The 17,527-nt window shown below is 38.9% G+C and overlaps 2 protein-coding genes across 5 annotated transcripts in view; both read left to right on the top strand.

Moving 5' to 3' along the window:
• The window catches only part of MAGI3 (membrane associated guanylate kinase, WW and PDZ domain containing 3), a 248,562-nt gene that overhangs the window by 137,490 nt on the left and 93,545 nt on the right, over window positions 1–17,527 (top strand). For all 4 annotated transcript variants that reach the window (XM_070463862.1, XM_070463860.1, XM_070463864.1 and 1 more), the window contains exon 2: window positions 4,353–4,469. In XM_070463862.1, coding sequence (XP_070319963.1) covers window positions 4,353–4,469 — 117 coding nt within the window. The remainder of the gene's footprint in view (window positions 1–4,352; window positions 4,470–17,527) is intronic.
• On the top strand, window positions 8,898–11,353 carry LOC139033900 (syndecan-1). The gene has a single exon (XM_070463869.1). The coding sequence runs from the start codon at window positions 9,151–9,153 to the stop codon at window positions 10,087–10,089; it is 939 nt and encodes a 312-aa protein (XP_070319970.1). The 5' UTR covers window positions 8,898–9,150; the 3' UTR covers window positions 10,090–11,353.

The following is a 17,527-nucleotide window of genomic DNA, read 5'->3' as shown; positions in this document are numbered from 1 at the left end:
TTGTGAAACCATGAATGTGGGAAGTACCAAGAGACTGAGGCGAGACACATGTTCCAGCTTCCAAAAAGGCGTAGATTGTGAAAATGCAAGTCCACTTCCCTGACTTTAAGTTCTGACGACATTTGAAGAGATTGTAAACAATGAAATTAATAAAATATTGGAAGTGTTCAGAAAAGAATGGGATGATCTCCATGAATCAACTCAAGTGTATAAGAACAAAACATGCCAAACTGACCTCATTTTTTTCTTCTTTTCTATTTTATAAGTACTACTGGATTAGACAATAGTAAAGACTTGTCATATCTTGACTTTGGCAAGTGATTGACAAAGTCTCCTAGACAATCTTTATGGAAAAGGCAGTGAAATGTTGGCAATTAAATTGATTTACAGCTGCTTGCATGACCACACCTATGCCAGCATGCCACAGTGTTTACCTAAATAATAACCAGTGACTCTGTACACTGATTCCTTAAAGAGTAAAGAAAGTAAAAGTGAAAGTCACTCAGTCATGTCTGGACTCTTTGTGACCCGGTGGACTAATACAGTCCATGGAATTCTCCAGGCCAAAATACTGAAGTGGGTAGCCTTTCCCTTCTTCAGGTGATCTTCCCAACCCAGGGATCAAACCCAAATCTCCCACGTTGTGGGCAGATTCTTAACCAGCTGAGCCGCCAGGGAAGCCCCGGAATACTGGAGTGGGTAGCCTATCTCTTCTCCAGGGGATCTTCCCAACCCAGGAATTGAACCGGGGTCTCCTGCACTGCAGGCAGATTCTTTGCCAAGTGAGCTATCAGGGAAGCCCCCTTAAAGAGTAATGGTAGTGAATATTAATTGGCATACATCCAGAAAGTGTGAATTTGAGTCATGAGTTCTTTTGATTATGGATTTATTCATGTGATTGAGAGTTCAGTTATAGACTTTTCCTCTCCTAAGCTGTATTTGTAAGCTTTATAGATCTGTTTTTAAGTTTCATAAATCAACTTGACTTACAAGTCACTTAAGAGTCAAAGAATAATCTTAGTACTTTGAAGCAAAGGCTGATTGAGTAAAAATGCAATTATGAAGAGTCTTTTTTCCTTATTGGTTTAACAACTGCATTAATACCAAATAGATGTTTTTCATCCTCTGAAAATGTCCAGTTTCTATGAAACTTTCTTAAAACAAAAGGCAGACTTTCATATATAATTCAGTAATATAGATAGTCTCTCCATTGTCTCTGTGAGCTAATGTTTCTGTTGGCCTTCTGGTAATTCCGTAGCCACCTGCCTATTTAGGGTATTTGTACATTAAAAAAACAAAACAAATTTCCTGGAACTGCATCAAAGAGGGAAGCGTAATATTCCATTCCCTTAACAAAAGTTTTTTTGGTTTCTTGAAATAAGGACATTCATGATGACTGCTACATCCAATGTATTTTATTATTAATTATTATTAACTTTTAAGAATGCCAATCTATATAATTTGTTAATCTTTTATCATTGACATTTTATTGATGTTTGTAATATTTTCTCCCAACATCAGAGAAATGTGATGACATCTTTGAATAGTTTTCATACTTTAAATAAAATATCTGATTTATGAAATTGTACTTCACCTTTTTCTTTGCAACTGTTCATCTCAGTGTTGCATCCAGAGTCCCCGTAGAAGTTGAGGGTAAAGATTAGGAAGCAGTTCTTACTCTGATAAATCTAGGTGTCATTCTTTAACTCTTTCTGCTTTAATGATTCTCTCAGTCTTAAGATCTTGTGGGCCCTTGAAACAGGAATTGAATTCATTTCCCCTGTTGAGAGCCCCTCATATTGTAACTTGTGATCCATGATTTTTATTATGGCTTTGTCTTTAATAACATCTAATTCAATGGCTGTTCCTTTTATAGGTTGGTAGATTAACACTCAATGTGAGTTTTTAGCATTTTATAGTTATCTGTCTGAGTCATGCCATATTTTACAGTAAAGCTTCAAAAACTTTTTTAAACCTTGCATTTAAAAAGTGTTTACTCAGATTGTCTTCTTTAATAAAACAGGCATTATCCTTTATCTAGATTAAATCTATTTTTGAAAATATGTTGGATAGCAGGTTTTGAAGTCTATATAATTTATTTTAGGTAGAAAAAAATGATTCATTCTCTGTCTAGTCAAAACCCTAGCCAAACCTCCACAAACATCACTAAACACTTTCAAGCACTTATGTAACAATCCACCAAAGCTTTTGTATAGTGATTATTACAATGCGATCAAAACACTTTTTACCTAGTTTTCAAAATATTTAATAAACTCATAATTGGGTTTGGTTTTGTTCAGTAAGCAGTGTGACTGTACAGTATTGATTATGAATTGGGTTTTTCTTCTACCCAGCAATGAATAAGTACTGTAATAAAAGAAAAATGAAATAACATGAATCCATCTAAATTGGACTTTGGTTGGTGGGGCCACTAAATGTCCTGACAGAAGCAGCCTCAGACCACAGATTGTTCAGTGTTATCCTTGTAAATATCCTTCAGGTTTTCTTCTTTGATCACAAGGTTTCCCCCTTCCTCAGTATCTATTTTTGACAATGCAAAACAGGGACCTTTTGGTTTGTGTTTATTAGTTTAGAACATCAATGTTATCTCCAAACTTTAGAAGCACTCTGATTTCCTGCTTATTTTAGTACTCGCTCATACAGGTTATGTTTATTTATTTATGTGAGAAAAGAGAGGATTAGAAATGCTATGTTATGAAATAACAGTTGAAAGAATGAACTGATCTGTAGTAACCTTTTGAATTATCTAATTTGGCCATAACTATATTGTTTGAAGTAAAGTGTATATTTTAATCAACCAGTCATTTCTTATTCAGTAGCATAATCTGTTTTATTTTAGCATTGCTCTTTTTGAGTTACTGAAATCTTATCTAATGAAAAGTGTTTGTATTGTTTTGAGTTCAACCATTATTACAAATTCACTGCTACCAGATTTCTGCAGCTCCCTATTTTTCTGCTAATATTTCTTTGATACCCCTAATATTCTTCTTTTTAATCTCCCATTTTCCCCACAAATAAGGAAGAAACCTTTCATTCTTACTCATTTACGTGGTATTTAGGAGTCAAACAAATGGACAGAGAATGCCTGTTCCATCTAGTGATAGGCAGAAGGTTCTTAATAGGACCCATTTGGCATGTTAGAGATGCGAAAGATGGACTTGTGGGCAGAACATAGTTTGAGAAGGGGAAGGGTGGGTGAGTTTGGGTCCGAGATGGTCAGAGCTAGAACATGTAAGACTTGCTTGGCCCTGTTTAGAAGTTTGAATTATTTTCCAAGAGCAGCAAGAAGTCATTAGGTGGCTCTAAACAGAGTAGTGATCATCTGACTTATGTTTTAAAATCTCATTCTGGCTTCTTTGGGAATGATGGAAGCAGGAAGGAACCAAAAATGGGTGCAAGGGAATGGATTAGAAGGCTTCTACAGAATTCCAAGTGAGAAATCATGGTGGATTAGCTTAGGGTGGTAGCAATGGAAACGGAGAGAAGAAGTAGGCAGTTATGGGATATGTGTTGAAGGGAGAGCTGACAAAAATTGCTAATTAATTGCATTAAGGGATAGAAGTAAAAAGAAGAAATTGAGGATGACTTCTAGGTTTGTTCTATTGGATTGTTGTTCTTGTTCAGTGGACTGCAGCATGCCAGGCTTCCCTGTCCCTCACCATCTCTCAGAGTTTGCCCAAGTTCATGTCCATTGAATCAGTGATGCCATCCAGCCATCTCATCCTCTGTCACCCTCTTCTCCTTCTGCCTTCAATCTTTCCCAGAGTCAGGGTCTTTTCCAGTTAATCAGCTGTTTGCATGAGGTGGCCAAAGTATTGGAGCTTCAGCTTCAGCAAGATTGTGGTAATTTTCTAAGATTAGAGGAGAGAAATGTAATGGGAGAGGATAGAATTAAGAGTTCTGTTTTTTTCATCTGAAGGTTGAGGTACTTATTTATCTGCAATATAGATGAAGGAGTCTGATGCATTTGGAGTCTGGTGGAGTTACGTCAGGGATAGAGACATGATAAGAATTTGGAACTTACCTGTTTATGGATTGTACTTAAAGTCATGGGATTGAATGAAATTACCTTGGATATTTGACTCTCTGACCCATACCTCCTCTCTCTCTCTCCATGTAAAATTATGCCCACATTGTATATTACAGGTGTGTATTTTAATTATAGTACCTGTAATAATTTGGTACACTTAGGTTATTTTGAATAAAATACTCTGATTTCTTTTATCCTGTTTATGGCTAAATGGTTTAAGGGTATTCATTAACTAGCACTGATATTTAACTGAAGACCTAACAATTATTTATTTTGTCTTGTGTTTTTTTTGTTGTTGTAGGCAAAGTCATTAATAAAGATTTGCGACATTACCTAAGTCTTCAGTTTCAGAAAGGATCAATTGACCATAAACTGCAGCAAGTGATCAGAGATAATCTTTACTTGAGAACCATTCCATGTAAGTATAAGATAAAATCAAAGAAATGTGGCCAAGATCTCTTTATTTAATCAAATATCTAGAAATAATTCTCTAGAGAATCTCATACGAAATTGTGAAGATTAAGTTGGGGCACTGGAATGAAACAAAAATTGGGTAAAGAGAAAATTTTTCAGAGGACTTTCAAGGGTTTGGTTTTTAAAAATAGAAAAACTAGCAGATTCTGTATTGTGACTTTTTAAAAAAATTCATTAGACTTTAAGAATTTATCGATATAAATGTACATGTTGCTAACTAAATTTTTTCCCTGGAAATCAATTTCTAAAACCTATGCAGTTAAGACGTTTTGTTCTTCATGCTTGTATACTGAGAACAAACATTTTATATTAATTATTAGGATATTAACTGATTTTAAAATCTGCCCTTTCCCCAAAGGAAAACAGGAGAAAGTGCGCAGTGCCTGCTGCCTCCGAATTTTTATCTAGATGTTGGTGTATCCATTCTAGTTTTAATAGTTTTCATAGGAGCTGATTGTTGTTGTAATTGTGTTTTTGGCTTTTTTTTTTTAAGCACATAATAAATCATGTAAGCTTGGTTTAATTAGTGTAGGTCTAGGGAAGAAGAAAAGCAGTAAATTTAATAAAAGGGCCTAAAAGGACATTCTGATTTGTTTTACTTCTCAGTATATTTGTAACTCTTTGTGGATACTAGCTTTTTTTTTTTTTTTTCCTCTTTCATCTTTTAATGGAGTTATGGATGTATAGTATCAAAATCTTAACCGAAAGTGGATACTAGCTTTTACACCATCTCTGGAATTCTTTATATCTTTATCTTGTTGTTTAATCTCACACAATGTCCAGTTCATCCCCAAGCCTTCCTAATTATGCTTCTGAAATACCTATCTCTCTGAACTATCATAAACCCTCCCTCTTTCTTACTTAGACTTTGAACAACAACAACAAAAATTTGCCATTATGTAGTTTCAAAGAACTAAGTAAAACTGACTTCAAAATCTTGATTCTAGCATTATACTAATTGGTTCACTTGGGCAGATTATTAAACTTCCTAAGGTTTCAGAACTCCATGTATAAAATATGAAATCATAAGTCTCGCTTCATATAACTATTAGAATTAAAGTGAGAGTATAATTGTAAACCACTTGATCTGAAGTAGGTACTCAAGCAGTGTCTGTCCCCTTGCCCCATTCTAACTGTATCCCCTGCCTCCAATGTCATCTCAGCCTAGTCCTTCTTTAAAGTATACGTCTGATATTTTTCTTTGTTTCTTAAACTTTAACTTCAAACTTTTAATTATTTTTCTGGTTAAAGTTAATAACACTATTGTATTATGAGGTTTATAGGATATATAGAAGTATATAAAATGAAATTATTTGCGAACACAAGTAACAGAGAAACAAACTGAACTATAGTGACTCATACCCAGGGCACATCTGATTCTTGCACATCTGTACTATAGTTTATTCTTCACTGAGTCCTATTTACTATGACTCTAGACTTCTTAACATGGTATAGAATTTTTTCTTTTAAAATATGACCCCTTATCTATGCTATCCTCCTATAAATCTGCCTTATCAGATTGCAGAATTGCAAGTCCTGCCTTTTTTGCATTTGCCTGATAAATCTTTTTATTCTTTTATCTTTCTGAATCTCACTCTGCTTCCCTGGTGGCTCAGATGGGAAAGAATCTGCCACAAGGAATAAATCTTACTATTCTTTTATCTTTCTGAATCTGTGTTTTATAAATAGTGTTGAACTTTGTACCCAGTGTGAAACTTTATATTTATTGACTTGTTCAATACCTTTCATCTCAGTTTCGTCATGTTTTTGAATTTTGTAGCCAGTGTGAAACTTTATATTTATTGATGTGATATCTTCAGCCCCATTTTGTCATGTTTTTCTGTTTTACCTATACGCATGGGTGCATGCTTTTCACTTTAGTCGTGTCCAGCTCTTTGTGACCCCATGGAGTGTAGACTGCCAGGCTTCTCTGTCCACGGGATTCTCCAGGCATGAATACTGGAGTGGGTTGCCATGGCCTCTTCTAGGGGAGCTTTCTGATCCAAGGGTCTCCTGCATTGGCAGGCAGGTTCTTTACCACTAGCACCACCTGGGAATCCCCATTTTACCTATATACAAGTCTTTTATACAAAAAAGCCTTTCACTGTGTAATCTATTTTATTTGATCTCTCTTTTTAGGAAGAGTTATATCTTTATTCTAATGGCTACCTTTATATAGTACTCTGTTCCTCCTTCCTTTTATTTGGTTCTACCATGAGCAATACTGAAATTATATAGTTATTTCTTCTTCATCCTTCCTTCTCCCTCTCCCATCATCTGACCTCAGGTACTATCTTTTATTCCCACAAATATAAGGTAATTAGCAAGCTTACTCTTCTTTGCATATTCTTTCCACATACTCCCTGTTTTTTGATCCTGGATCTGTATCTATATTGGTAATGCAAGCAACCATTATGTACTGCCCTCTCCCCTTTATAATCATTTATTCTCCATTCTATGCTTAGATACATGTTTAACCAAACTACCAGCCCTGTGTTGTTGTTTCTTCAATCATTCTGGTTGTCTGAAGCTTGTTCTGTACCAGATTTCCATGAAGGGTTCACAGAATCATTATATCAATTGTCTGTGATCTTTATACTTTAAAAGTTTGTGTAGATGGATATGAGATTTTTGGCTCACAACTTCTTGCCCTGTCTTAATTATCTAATTGTCTTTTGGCATAAAGCATTGCTCTTAAAAAAAAAAATCTGAACACAATCTGAGCTTTATTCCCTCTTGAGTAACTTGGGGTTTCTCAGGGCAGGATTTTTAGTTTCGTAGCTCTAGAGCTTCCTCTACCCTTGTTAAAGCAAATTAATAAAAATATGTACTTGTACTTTCTGCCACCCTCTGCCACTTTTACTTGAATCTTCTTTTTAGCTTACATTTATTGTCCTGGTTTTGCAGTTTCTCCCCAGTGTGGGGTTTTGCCCTAGAAAGCAGCTCTAGTTTATTTGTTTTAATTCATAAGTTCCAAACAGCTATAGTCATTTCAGATCCTAATAGGAACTTCTGACTTACAAATTGAACTGTCTAAAACCCTTCCAAGAATCTAGAAGCCCTTATGCATCCGTAGCAGTTAGCAAATTGAATGGTCACATCTGGTCTCTAAGTGTGATTCTTTACTAAAAGATATTAGATCTTTCTGGAGAAAATTCTGATTCCTAACCTAGAGTGAGGAAAGTGCAGGGTGAGGTTGGAACGTCCAGTTGTACTAGAAAGTCTATTTAAAAAATTGGGGGGACATAGCAGAAGAACATTTAGGAGAAAAACCACCTAGTAGGGGTGCCCACTGACAAAGCCTGAGACAATTTAAACAGTGAAATGAGTGAGAGAAAGAGATTTCTACTGTTGTCAGACATTTCACAGAGCACAACTGTGATCCCTAAGAGAATAGGAAGGAGATTGCACACAACAGAATCCTGTAATTTCATCAGCTTTCTGCCTGGAGGTACTTTTGAGGCTATAACACATGGAGGAAGAGCCTAGGCTGAGTTTAGCAGACTCTGAGTTGAGGGTACAGAAATATGTGTTCAAGAATTCTGAGATGTTAGGAATTTGCAGGGCTTGGTATCAGAGAGGAAGAGATATAAAGAAAGCTCAGGCAAACTGCATTAGGTGCCTTCTTGGATTTATTGCTGAATACTAAGCTGAGAACGTGACTTCACAATGCAGGCAAAGAACTCTCTGTGAGCTGTAAGGTTAAGAATCCCCAGAGCTTACACAGGGCCAAGAGTAATTTGAGTTCTAACTAACCTGAGTGGAGAGACCCCATAAGGGTCATGGCTTAACTAGTAGTGTTAAAGAGGCCATAGATATAGACCCACTTTAACAAAGTTTAATTTAAAAAGTCCCAAAAGGATCAAGTGAATATGCATGTAACTTATTTAGTTAGCAAAAATAAAGGAAGAGAGGGAGGAAAAAGGGGGGAAATAAGAACTCTTTAAAGGAAAACAAAAAATATCTAGACACTGAATAGCATCATATTCATAATGTCTAGTGTCTAATAAAAAATTACTAGGCATAAAACAAAATGTGACTCATAATTAAAAGAAAAGTGAGCTGATTAAAAAAAAAAAAAACAGAAATGACACAGATAATTACCATACCAAAGATTTTAAAGTTATCTCATAAACATGCTCAAGGATTTAAAGGACAAAATGAACAGAATGAAGAGAAAACAAGATACATATTTTTAAAAGGAACTATATGAAACTTCAAAAACTCACTGGATGAGTTTAACATAGCAGATTAGAAACTGCAACAGAAAAGATTGGTGAACTGGAAGACTTAACAGTATAAATTAATCAAACAGAAACATGGGGAGGAAACAGAATACAAAAGTGAACTTTTAAAAAGCAGTCAGATTATAAGGCGGAGCTCGGCGGGAGAGGTGCAGGCGGGAGCAGAGCTGATCCGAGAGGAATCCAGCCGTAAGGGGAGCGGAGAGCAGCCGGCGGATCCGTAGACCTCACCTAGGACGGCCGCGCGCTGGGCATCGCTCGAGGGAGCTGCGCGCAGCGCAACCAGCGGCGCCTACCCGGATCCCCGCGCAGTCCGCGCAGCGCGGCGCAGCCCTGACCCGCGCAGCTCGCCGCTCTCCTCCAGCCGCCGGTCCGGGCAGCATGAGGCGCGCGGCGCTCTGGCTGTGGCTCTGCGCGCTGGCGCTGCGCCTACAGCCGGCCCTCCCGCACAGTGTGGCCATAAACATGCCCCCCGAAGATCAGGATGGCTCTGGGGATGACAATGACAACTTCTCTGGCTCGGGCGCAGGTGCTCTGCCAGATATCACCTCGTCACAGACACCCTCCACCTGGAAGGACCTGGGGCCCGTGACGACCACAGCCACGGCTCCAGAGCCCACCAGCCCAGACGCCATCGCTGCCTCCACCACCGTCCTGCCAACCAGAGAGCAGCCTGAGGGGGGTGGGCCGGTGCTCCTGGCAGAGGCGGGGCCTGGCCTCACCACCCAGGAGAAGGAGGCCACCCACCCACCCAGCAAGACCACGCTGCACCCGACCACTCACGGGGTGTCCACAGCCAGAGCCACCACAGTCCCAGGACCTGCCACCTCCCATCCCCACAGGGACGTGCAGCCCGAGCACCATGAGACCTCAGCTCCCACAGGCCGGGGCCATCTGGAGCCGCACACGCCCCACGTGGGGGATGGAGGACCTTCTGCCACTGAGAAGGCGGCCGAGGGGGACCCCTCCACCCAGGTCCCAGTGGTAGAGGGCTCTGGGGAGCAGGACTTCACCTTTGACGTGTCCGGGGAGAACGCAGCTGGGGCCGCGGTGGAACCTGGCTCACGGAACGGGCCCCCGGGGGATCCTGAGGCCACGGGGGCTACGGGGGCCTCGCAGGGCCTCCTGGACCGGAAGGAAGTGCTGGGAGGGGTCATTGCTGGAGGCCTCGTGGGGCTCATCTTTGCCGTGTGCTTGGTGGGTTTCATGCTGTACCGGATGAAGAAGAAGGACGAGGGCAGCTACTCCTTGGAGGAGCCAAAACAAGCCAACGGCGGGGCCTACCAGAAGCCCACTAAGCAGGAGGAGTTCTACGCCTGATGGGGGGGGACATCTCTCCCCTCCCCCTGCCACTCGCTAGACCCCCCCCCCCCCCACTCGCCTCTTCTGTGAAGAACTGCAGACCTGCATCCCTGCCACCATGCCACCTCCCTGGAGCGCCCAGCACCGCTGGCATCTCCCCTTGCCCGTGGCGTCCTGGGCCCGCCGGGGAGGGGACCTCGCCTCTGCTTCTCTGACTTCTGCCTGAAGACTTGGGCACAAGGGCTTTCTTGTGAACGACTGACCTTTCCACCGCAGACGGTACCTTGGCATCCTGCCACGCTGACTCAGTTTCTCCAAGCTGGAGCAGGCCCAGCTCTGGAGAGAAGGGGACCCCGCTGCTTTGGACGAAGATGCTGTGGCTGAGGGTGGACACGTCTGTAGCACTTACTGGTAGACACCAGCAGGCCTGGGGGCGTGTCCCACCGAGTAGCTGGGCCAGGAGGTCAGGGCTCCGTCAGAATTCACTTTGTTTCGTGGGGAGGTCTAACTTAGATGTCAACTTGTTTTTGCACATGTTTTTCCTCTAGTTTCTTTGTTCACAGCCCGGTAGGCTTTGTTACTTCTGAGGTAAGTTAAGTAAGTCGATTTGGTTATTCCCCATCTTTCTTCCCTAATCTTACGGTCAGGAGACAGCATCAGGGTTATTAAGAAGACTTTTTCTTTTTTTTTTTTTTTTGACTAGGAGAACCAAATCCAGAAGCCGATGTCTAGGTTTAGTTTGTACGTTGTTTGAGTTTGTCGCTCATGTGTGCAACAGGGTATGGGATGTCTGTTGGGTGGCCTCACTGGTGGGCTGGCCCCTCCTGGCTCCCATGGGTAGTCACCTCTTGGAGCAGTCCTGCCTGTGTCCATGAACTTGGGGCCAGGGCCATGGCCTGGGCGACTACGATACTGGGGAGGCCCCTGTAAAGTTGAATCCTGGTGTCTTAGGCTGGGGAGGATCAAAGAGAGACGACTCTAGGGTAGGAAAGACGGCGCTGGGCCCAGAGAATCTCCCGTAGACCAAGCCCTCCCTTTGATGCCGTCTCTCGGGGACACTTTCTCCTGTAAAGTGACAAGAGACGTCTCGGACCTGGCACTGAGCTGCCCCACGGACGGACCAGGCTCACTTTTGATTAGCTCCTGTGGCCCGACTGTGGGCCGGAATCAGGAATATTCCAAAGAGTGATAGTCTTTTGCTTTTGGCAAAACTCTACTTAATCCAATGGGTTTTTCCCTGTACAGTAGATTTTCCAAATGTAATAAACTTTAATATAAAGTAGTCATGTGAAAAAAAAAAAAAATAAAAAGCAGTCAAACAGCGAGAGAGACAGGGACAGTTCTCCTTTTGCCACAAAGCACTTCCTCCTACTGGGTTTACCCTCTTATCGTAAAATTGGGCAAGATATCTAAAGCATCTGTTTTCAGACCTTGGATTATAGACAGAACAGGACTGTGATCTCTTCATATTGACCTATGGCATGCTATCCAGCCAAAGTGGGGGAAGCAGAACAAATACTTGAAAAAATAGTGGCTGAAATGTTTCCAGGTTCAATGAAAACTATAAACCAGTAGATCTAAGAGTATCAACAAACCTCAAGCAGTAGAAACATTAAAAAAAAAAGTCAATGTACATTGTAATCTAATTGCTGAAAACCAGTGATAAAGAGAAAATAGGAAAGGCAGACAGAAAAAGAGATCATACAAGGGAATATAGATTGACTACAGACTTATCAACAGAAACAGTACAAGCTGGAAGCCAATCAAATGTTATCTTCAAAATGCTGGAAGGAAAGAAAAAGATGCCAATCTAGATTTGTATACAGTAAAAATATTCTTAAAAATGAAAAGAAATAAATTTTTGAGACAAAAAAAGGATGAGGGAATTTTTCTCCAGTAGACTTGTACTATAAAAAATAGTAAAGAAAATTCTTCAGATGGAATGGAAATGATTTCAGAATGAGAACTAAAAGGAAAATAGAAAACTTCATAATTACATTTAAGATAGATCCTAATGGAATTAGAAATCATTTACAGAAAGATATATAGAAAATCTCCAAATATTTGGAAATTAAATTGCTACACTTCTAACTCGTGAGTTAAAGAATAGGCCACAAGAAAAATTACAAAGTATCACACATTTCATTACAGTATATCAATTTGTGGGGTGTTACTAGAGCAGTATTTAGAGGGAAACTTATAGTAATGAATACTTATATTAGAAAATAATAAAGATCTCTATCGATGATCTAAATTTCTACCTTAAGAGCAAAGTAAACCCAAATTAAGTAGCAGGAAGGGAATAATAAAAAGCAGAAATCAATAAACTAGAAAATAGAGAAACAATAGAGAGAAATCTGTGAAATTCAGAGCTGCTTCTTAAAGATTAATAGAAGTGATAAACATTATTGGGAATGAGAGTATCACTGAAAATCCTACAGAGAGGTTAAGTGGATAATAAGGAGTTTTCTAAACTATTTATGCCAGTAAACTCAACAACTCATATGAAATGTATAAATCCCTTGGAAGACAAAAACTACCAATGCTCACTCAGGAAGAAATAGAAGAACTGAACAGCCCTGTATCTATTAAAGAAATTAAATTTGTAGTTTTTCATTTTCCCGTAGAGAAAACTTCAGGCCCAGATGGTACTGGTAAATTGTTCCAAATATTTAAAGAAGAAATAATGCCAGTTCTATACAGCTTCTTCTGAAAATTAGAACATTTCCCAACCTCACTCCATGGTCTGAGCATTATCCTGATTCTAAAGCCAGATGAAAACATTAAGAGTATTACACCAAAATTTTTCATGAACATAGACTCAAAGTCGTTTATTTTAGCAAATCAGTATGCAGCAATATAGAAAAAGGATAACACATTGTGACCAAGTGAGATTTGTCCCAGGAATGCAAGGTTGGTATAACATGTGAAGATTAATATAGTAACCAACTAGAAAAGCCATATGATCTTCTCCATAGGTGCTGAAAAAACATTTGACAAAAATTCAACTTGAGTTCATGATGTAATCTCTCAGAAAACTAGTCTGCCAGTTTATTACTCACAGCCTCTTGGCTTCAAATCTACTCTTTTTGCCTACTTGTGATATTGTCACATTTTCTCCTTACCATCTGGCACAAGTTGAGCTTTGTCAGTAGAAGGTGTAGGAAGGATACTGGAGAAAAAAAGAGTCTTCTTTTCCTGGCTTCAGTGTGCCTTTTTCTTTTTGCTCCTGCCTGCAAAAAGATACTCAGATTCAGCAGCACTCTAGCAGTCAGCTACCCAGGGGCTAGTTTAGTGGTTCATATGGGCAGGGTAGGGAGGGGAGTGAGGGGTAGGAGTTGGAGGGGAGGGGGTCCCAGCAGTGAGTTCAGGAACACGCTCACATAGGTGGCTTCATAAATTCCACCAATGTGCCAGCTGAGTTCTTCACAGTTTCCTGATGAGTTCTGTGGGGAACCCAGCAGGCTCCCCAGATTTCAGCAAAATCTCTTGCAAATGTTTTCCCACCGGGTTTCCAGCAAGCCCAGCCAGTTTCCCAGCTGATTTTCTAGTAAGTCCAAAACACCCCTCTACATGTCCCTTCCACTCAAGGCAGTTTGCTGGTGAATTTTATTGGTACTCCAGCAGACCCTGCCCACCAGCCTCAACTCACTGATGGTGAACCAGCTCTGTCCCAAGGCAACACAGCCAACTTCTCTACCATCCAGTGGGCTGCTATGCACCTGCTCCAAAAAGGTCTGAATTTCAGACTTTGAGAGCATCTCTTTCTTCCAAGTTTTTTCCATACTTGGGTATTCTTGTTCAGCTCTAGGATGATACTCTGTAGAATTCTCTTTTATTCCACCTTAGTTAATTCTTTATAAATAGTTAATAATTCTTTACATTAGGTTGTCCTTGTTCAAGTTATCATCTCGTTTCTTCCTCCTGCTTGGACCCTGGCTGATACAGGGTTGGTACTGGTAGCAGTTCCAGGAGACAGATGCTCCAAGAAGGGATTTTAAGATTGCCTTCATATGTGTACTTGGGCTTGAGCACAGAGCCAGATTCCTTCCAGCAGGAAGCAGGTTGCTGGTAATTTGTGACAAGTGATATCATCATTTAATCTTAGTGTAACCTGTGGCTGATTGTGATGAATCCGCTGAGCCAAGTACCTTGCGAGCCCTAATGACTGCCACACTTGACCACTAGAGCCGTAATAATGGCTCTGAGCACTGAGGTGTGGGATGGTTTCTCCTGAGTGCACCAAGTGCTTAAAGAGAGAAAAGCACAGCATAAAATCAAATGGTTTAATATTATTAAAAATTAATATAACAAAACTTTGGTAAAATTTTTCAATGGTCTCAGCCTGATACAGGCATTTGCTAACAAAAGAAGTCTTAAAAGAATGAACACTAACACAAAATAAATGCCAAATAAAAATCATCTGAAAGTTGGAAAGGTAATACTACACATATTTAATATTTGAATTTTGCACTCCTGAAATGAAAATTTGAAGCACACAAAGTATCAGTTGCATTATCTGACCGCCTTGATCTTTGGTAACAAATATTCAGACATAGGAAAAAATATTTCATTTTGCACTGGTCATTCATATAAGCTTGTTTCCTTTTTTAATGCTTGAAAGTACTTGTTTTCTTGTCCTGATTGTTTGTTTTTGCCATTGAAGTCTATGTTGCTTTTACTTCAGATTGTAGACTAGTTTCTGATTTCAGGCTGAAGTATTCTACAACAGCATTCACTTCCTGCACTTCTCTTATTTACAAAGCTCTGCAACTCATAGCAAATATCAAATGGAGGAAAATATCAGAGAACATTGTTGAATAGTGTTCAGGTAGCATTCAGATGCCCTGACCAATGTTAAAAACATTACACAGAATCATGTTGAAGCTGCCAACTTAGGGTCTTATCTGGCCTTCAGTATTATATTTGCAAGAACAACCCACTGTTATCATCAGAGCCCTGACCACACAGCATGGGAACAGCTGCAGGTAAGACTGATGGATAGATTGTGGCTGCTGCTCTCCCCTCTGCTCTGTCCTAGTCCTTGGAAATGTCAGCTTTAACATTTCATTCTGCTTTCAGTCTTTCCTTCTCTTGCTTTCAATTGATATCAATAGATCCTTTCAAACCAGTAACATCTCTATGTTAAATTATTAAGCTTTAATTCTCACAGTAGAACAATATTTTTTTTTCCTCTTCACTTTCGCCTTCAACTCATTTTCATGGGATTTAGAAAAAGTAAATCTGTCAGGAAGCTCCAGAAAGGAATATCTACATGGAAACAATAATGTAAAACAACTATAGCTCTTATATATTGTTTGTGGGAATGCAAAGTAATATGTCTACTTTGGACTTTTTTCTTATAAAGTTAAGCATATGCTTGTCATATGACCCAGCAATTCTACTCTTAGGTATTAACCCAACATAAATTTAAATATAAATCTACCCAAAGACTTGTAAACATGCAACAGCTTTTTATATAGTATCTAAAATCTGGAAGCGACCTACATGTCCACCAGTGGTGAATGCATAATCAAATTCTGGTGTATCTATACAGTGGATTTGGCACACCCCTCAGTAATAAAAGGATATTGAACAGCAAACTGGATGAATCTCAAAAGCGTCATGCAAAGTGAAAGAAGCCAGACACAAACCACTACTGAAATCAAATTAATGTGTGATTTCATTTATGTGAGCATCTATTAAAGGCAGAACTATAGTGACAACAGATCAGTGGCTGCCACTGGGTGGGAGACTGCAAAAGGGCACAAGGAATTGGGAGTGATGGTTCCCAAAATTCATAGAATTCTGTCACTAGAATTAGTGACTTATGTTATAGGTGAATTTTATACCGTTAGAACTAGTCAATTTTATTAGAGATAAATTATGTAAAGTGACCAAATAAACTCCCGTAGTTTTGTTCTTTCATACTATCAACAATTAAAAAATGAAAATTTGTAGAAAAATATCATAAATAGCATAAAAATAGCATAAAAAGAGTTGAAATACCTAATTCATCTCTAAGTATAAAGGGTAAAGATCTCTATAAGGTAAAATTAATGGACATTAAGGAAGATCTAAATATTTTGACAGATTTCTTGTTCATGGATTAAAGACTCAATATGGTAAAGATTTCAGTTCTTCTCAAATTGATTAATAGATTCAATCTAATTCAATAAAAAGTTCAGCATTTTTAGCCTGATTCTAGAATTTATATAGAAAGGCTATGAATAGAAGAAAAAATAAGGTAAGTGAACTTTTTTTGCTATATCTCAGGATTTATCACAGCAGTATAATAATTATAACACTGTGATAAAGGTGCAGGAATAGTTGGTAGGTAAATGGGATGTAGACACTCAGTCTTATACGGGCATTTCTGTATAGGATTCCTGTGACAGGAGTGCCATGGCTGATTAGAGGAGAAAATACTGATTTTTTCAATAAATCTTGTTGAATAAGCATTTGGGGAAAAAATGGAAATTGGGCTACTACTTCCCATCAAATAAAAAAAAAGAGAAAAAGCTTTAGTACATTAAAGTACTAGGTGTGAAAGGCAAAGCTGTAATGCTTCTTTAAAAAGAACGTAGACTACCTCCATGGCCTTGGAAAGGATTTCTTCAGCAAAACACAAAACCATTAGCTCTAAAGGAAAGAACTGATAAATTTGACTACATTAAAATGAAAAACCTATATCATCAAAGGACTGTTTATTTTTTAAAAAAAAAGGTGAAAGGAAACCACAGAGAAGATACTGTCTGTTTTGCAACATTTGTTTCAATAATGCAGGTAAGTAGGTAGGAGAATGATGTCAACTGAACTGAGAAGTAACATTGGTTATTTCATTTTCCCTAGCCAATCTTGTGTATGATCAAGTAACAGCAAGTAAACACAGAATATATAAACATAGCTGAATGTTGGTTTTGTTTTACTGTTTATGATGCCTGTTCACCTCAATTTGGCCTCTTTTCTCAATTTGAACTTGTACTTTATCTTAAAATTATTGGTTGTACCTTTTGCCTTGTCTTTATTATTCAGTATCTTCAACCCTCTGTACCTTTCTGTCAAGCTACCTTTTCATAGAAAATTTTAAAGATGAAGTATTTTATTTACTCTAGTATTTTTTATTAGGAACATAACATCTACTAAATTGTATTAATATTTTTCATTGGGATTATTATTGGCTTTACCAGTGCTCTGTTTACTGAGTTGCAGTAGCGTTTGAGAGATCAACCCTATCCTATTTTCTCTGTAAGTTTTTCTTATTTTTGGTGTGTGATTTTGCAGAAAGCACTATTTGGAGAAAGTATATTTCAAAGCATATTTCTGTAGCAGAAACACCCCATTTGCAACCACATATATCTGGCAAAAGACTGCAGTGCTAAGACACAATTATTTCACATTTTAGCCTCTCTACAATTGGAATGCATCTTGCGATATATGAAATATTTCAATTATA

The sequence above is a fragment of the Odocoileus virginianus genome, unplaced genomic scaffold (genome assembly GCF_023699985.2).
Source record: "Odocoileus virginianus isolate 20LAN1187 ecotype Illinois unplaced genomic scaffold, Ovbor_1.2 Unplaced_Contig_8, whole genome shotgun sequence".
Lineage (NCBI taxonomy): Eukaryota > Metazoa > Chordata > Mammalia > Artiodactyla > Cervidae > Odocoileus > Odocoileus virginianus.
The sequence above is the reverse complement of the archived record's forward strand: the minus strand, read 5'-3'. Positions and strand labels throughout refer to the sequence as shown.

What these genes read in the sequence shown, in the direction of transcription:
- LOC139033900 (XM_070463869.1), top strand. Translation starts at nt 9,151, where the DNA reads ATGAGGCGCGCGGCGCTCTGGCTGTGGCTCTGCGCGCTGGCGCTGCGC.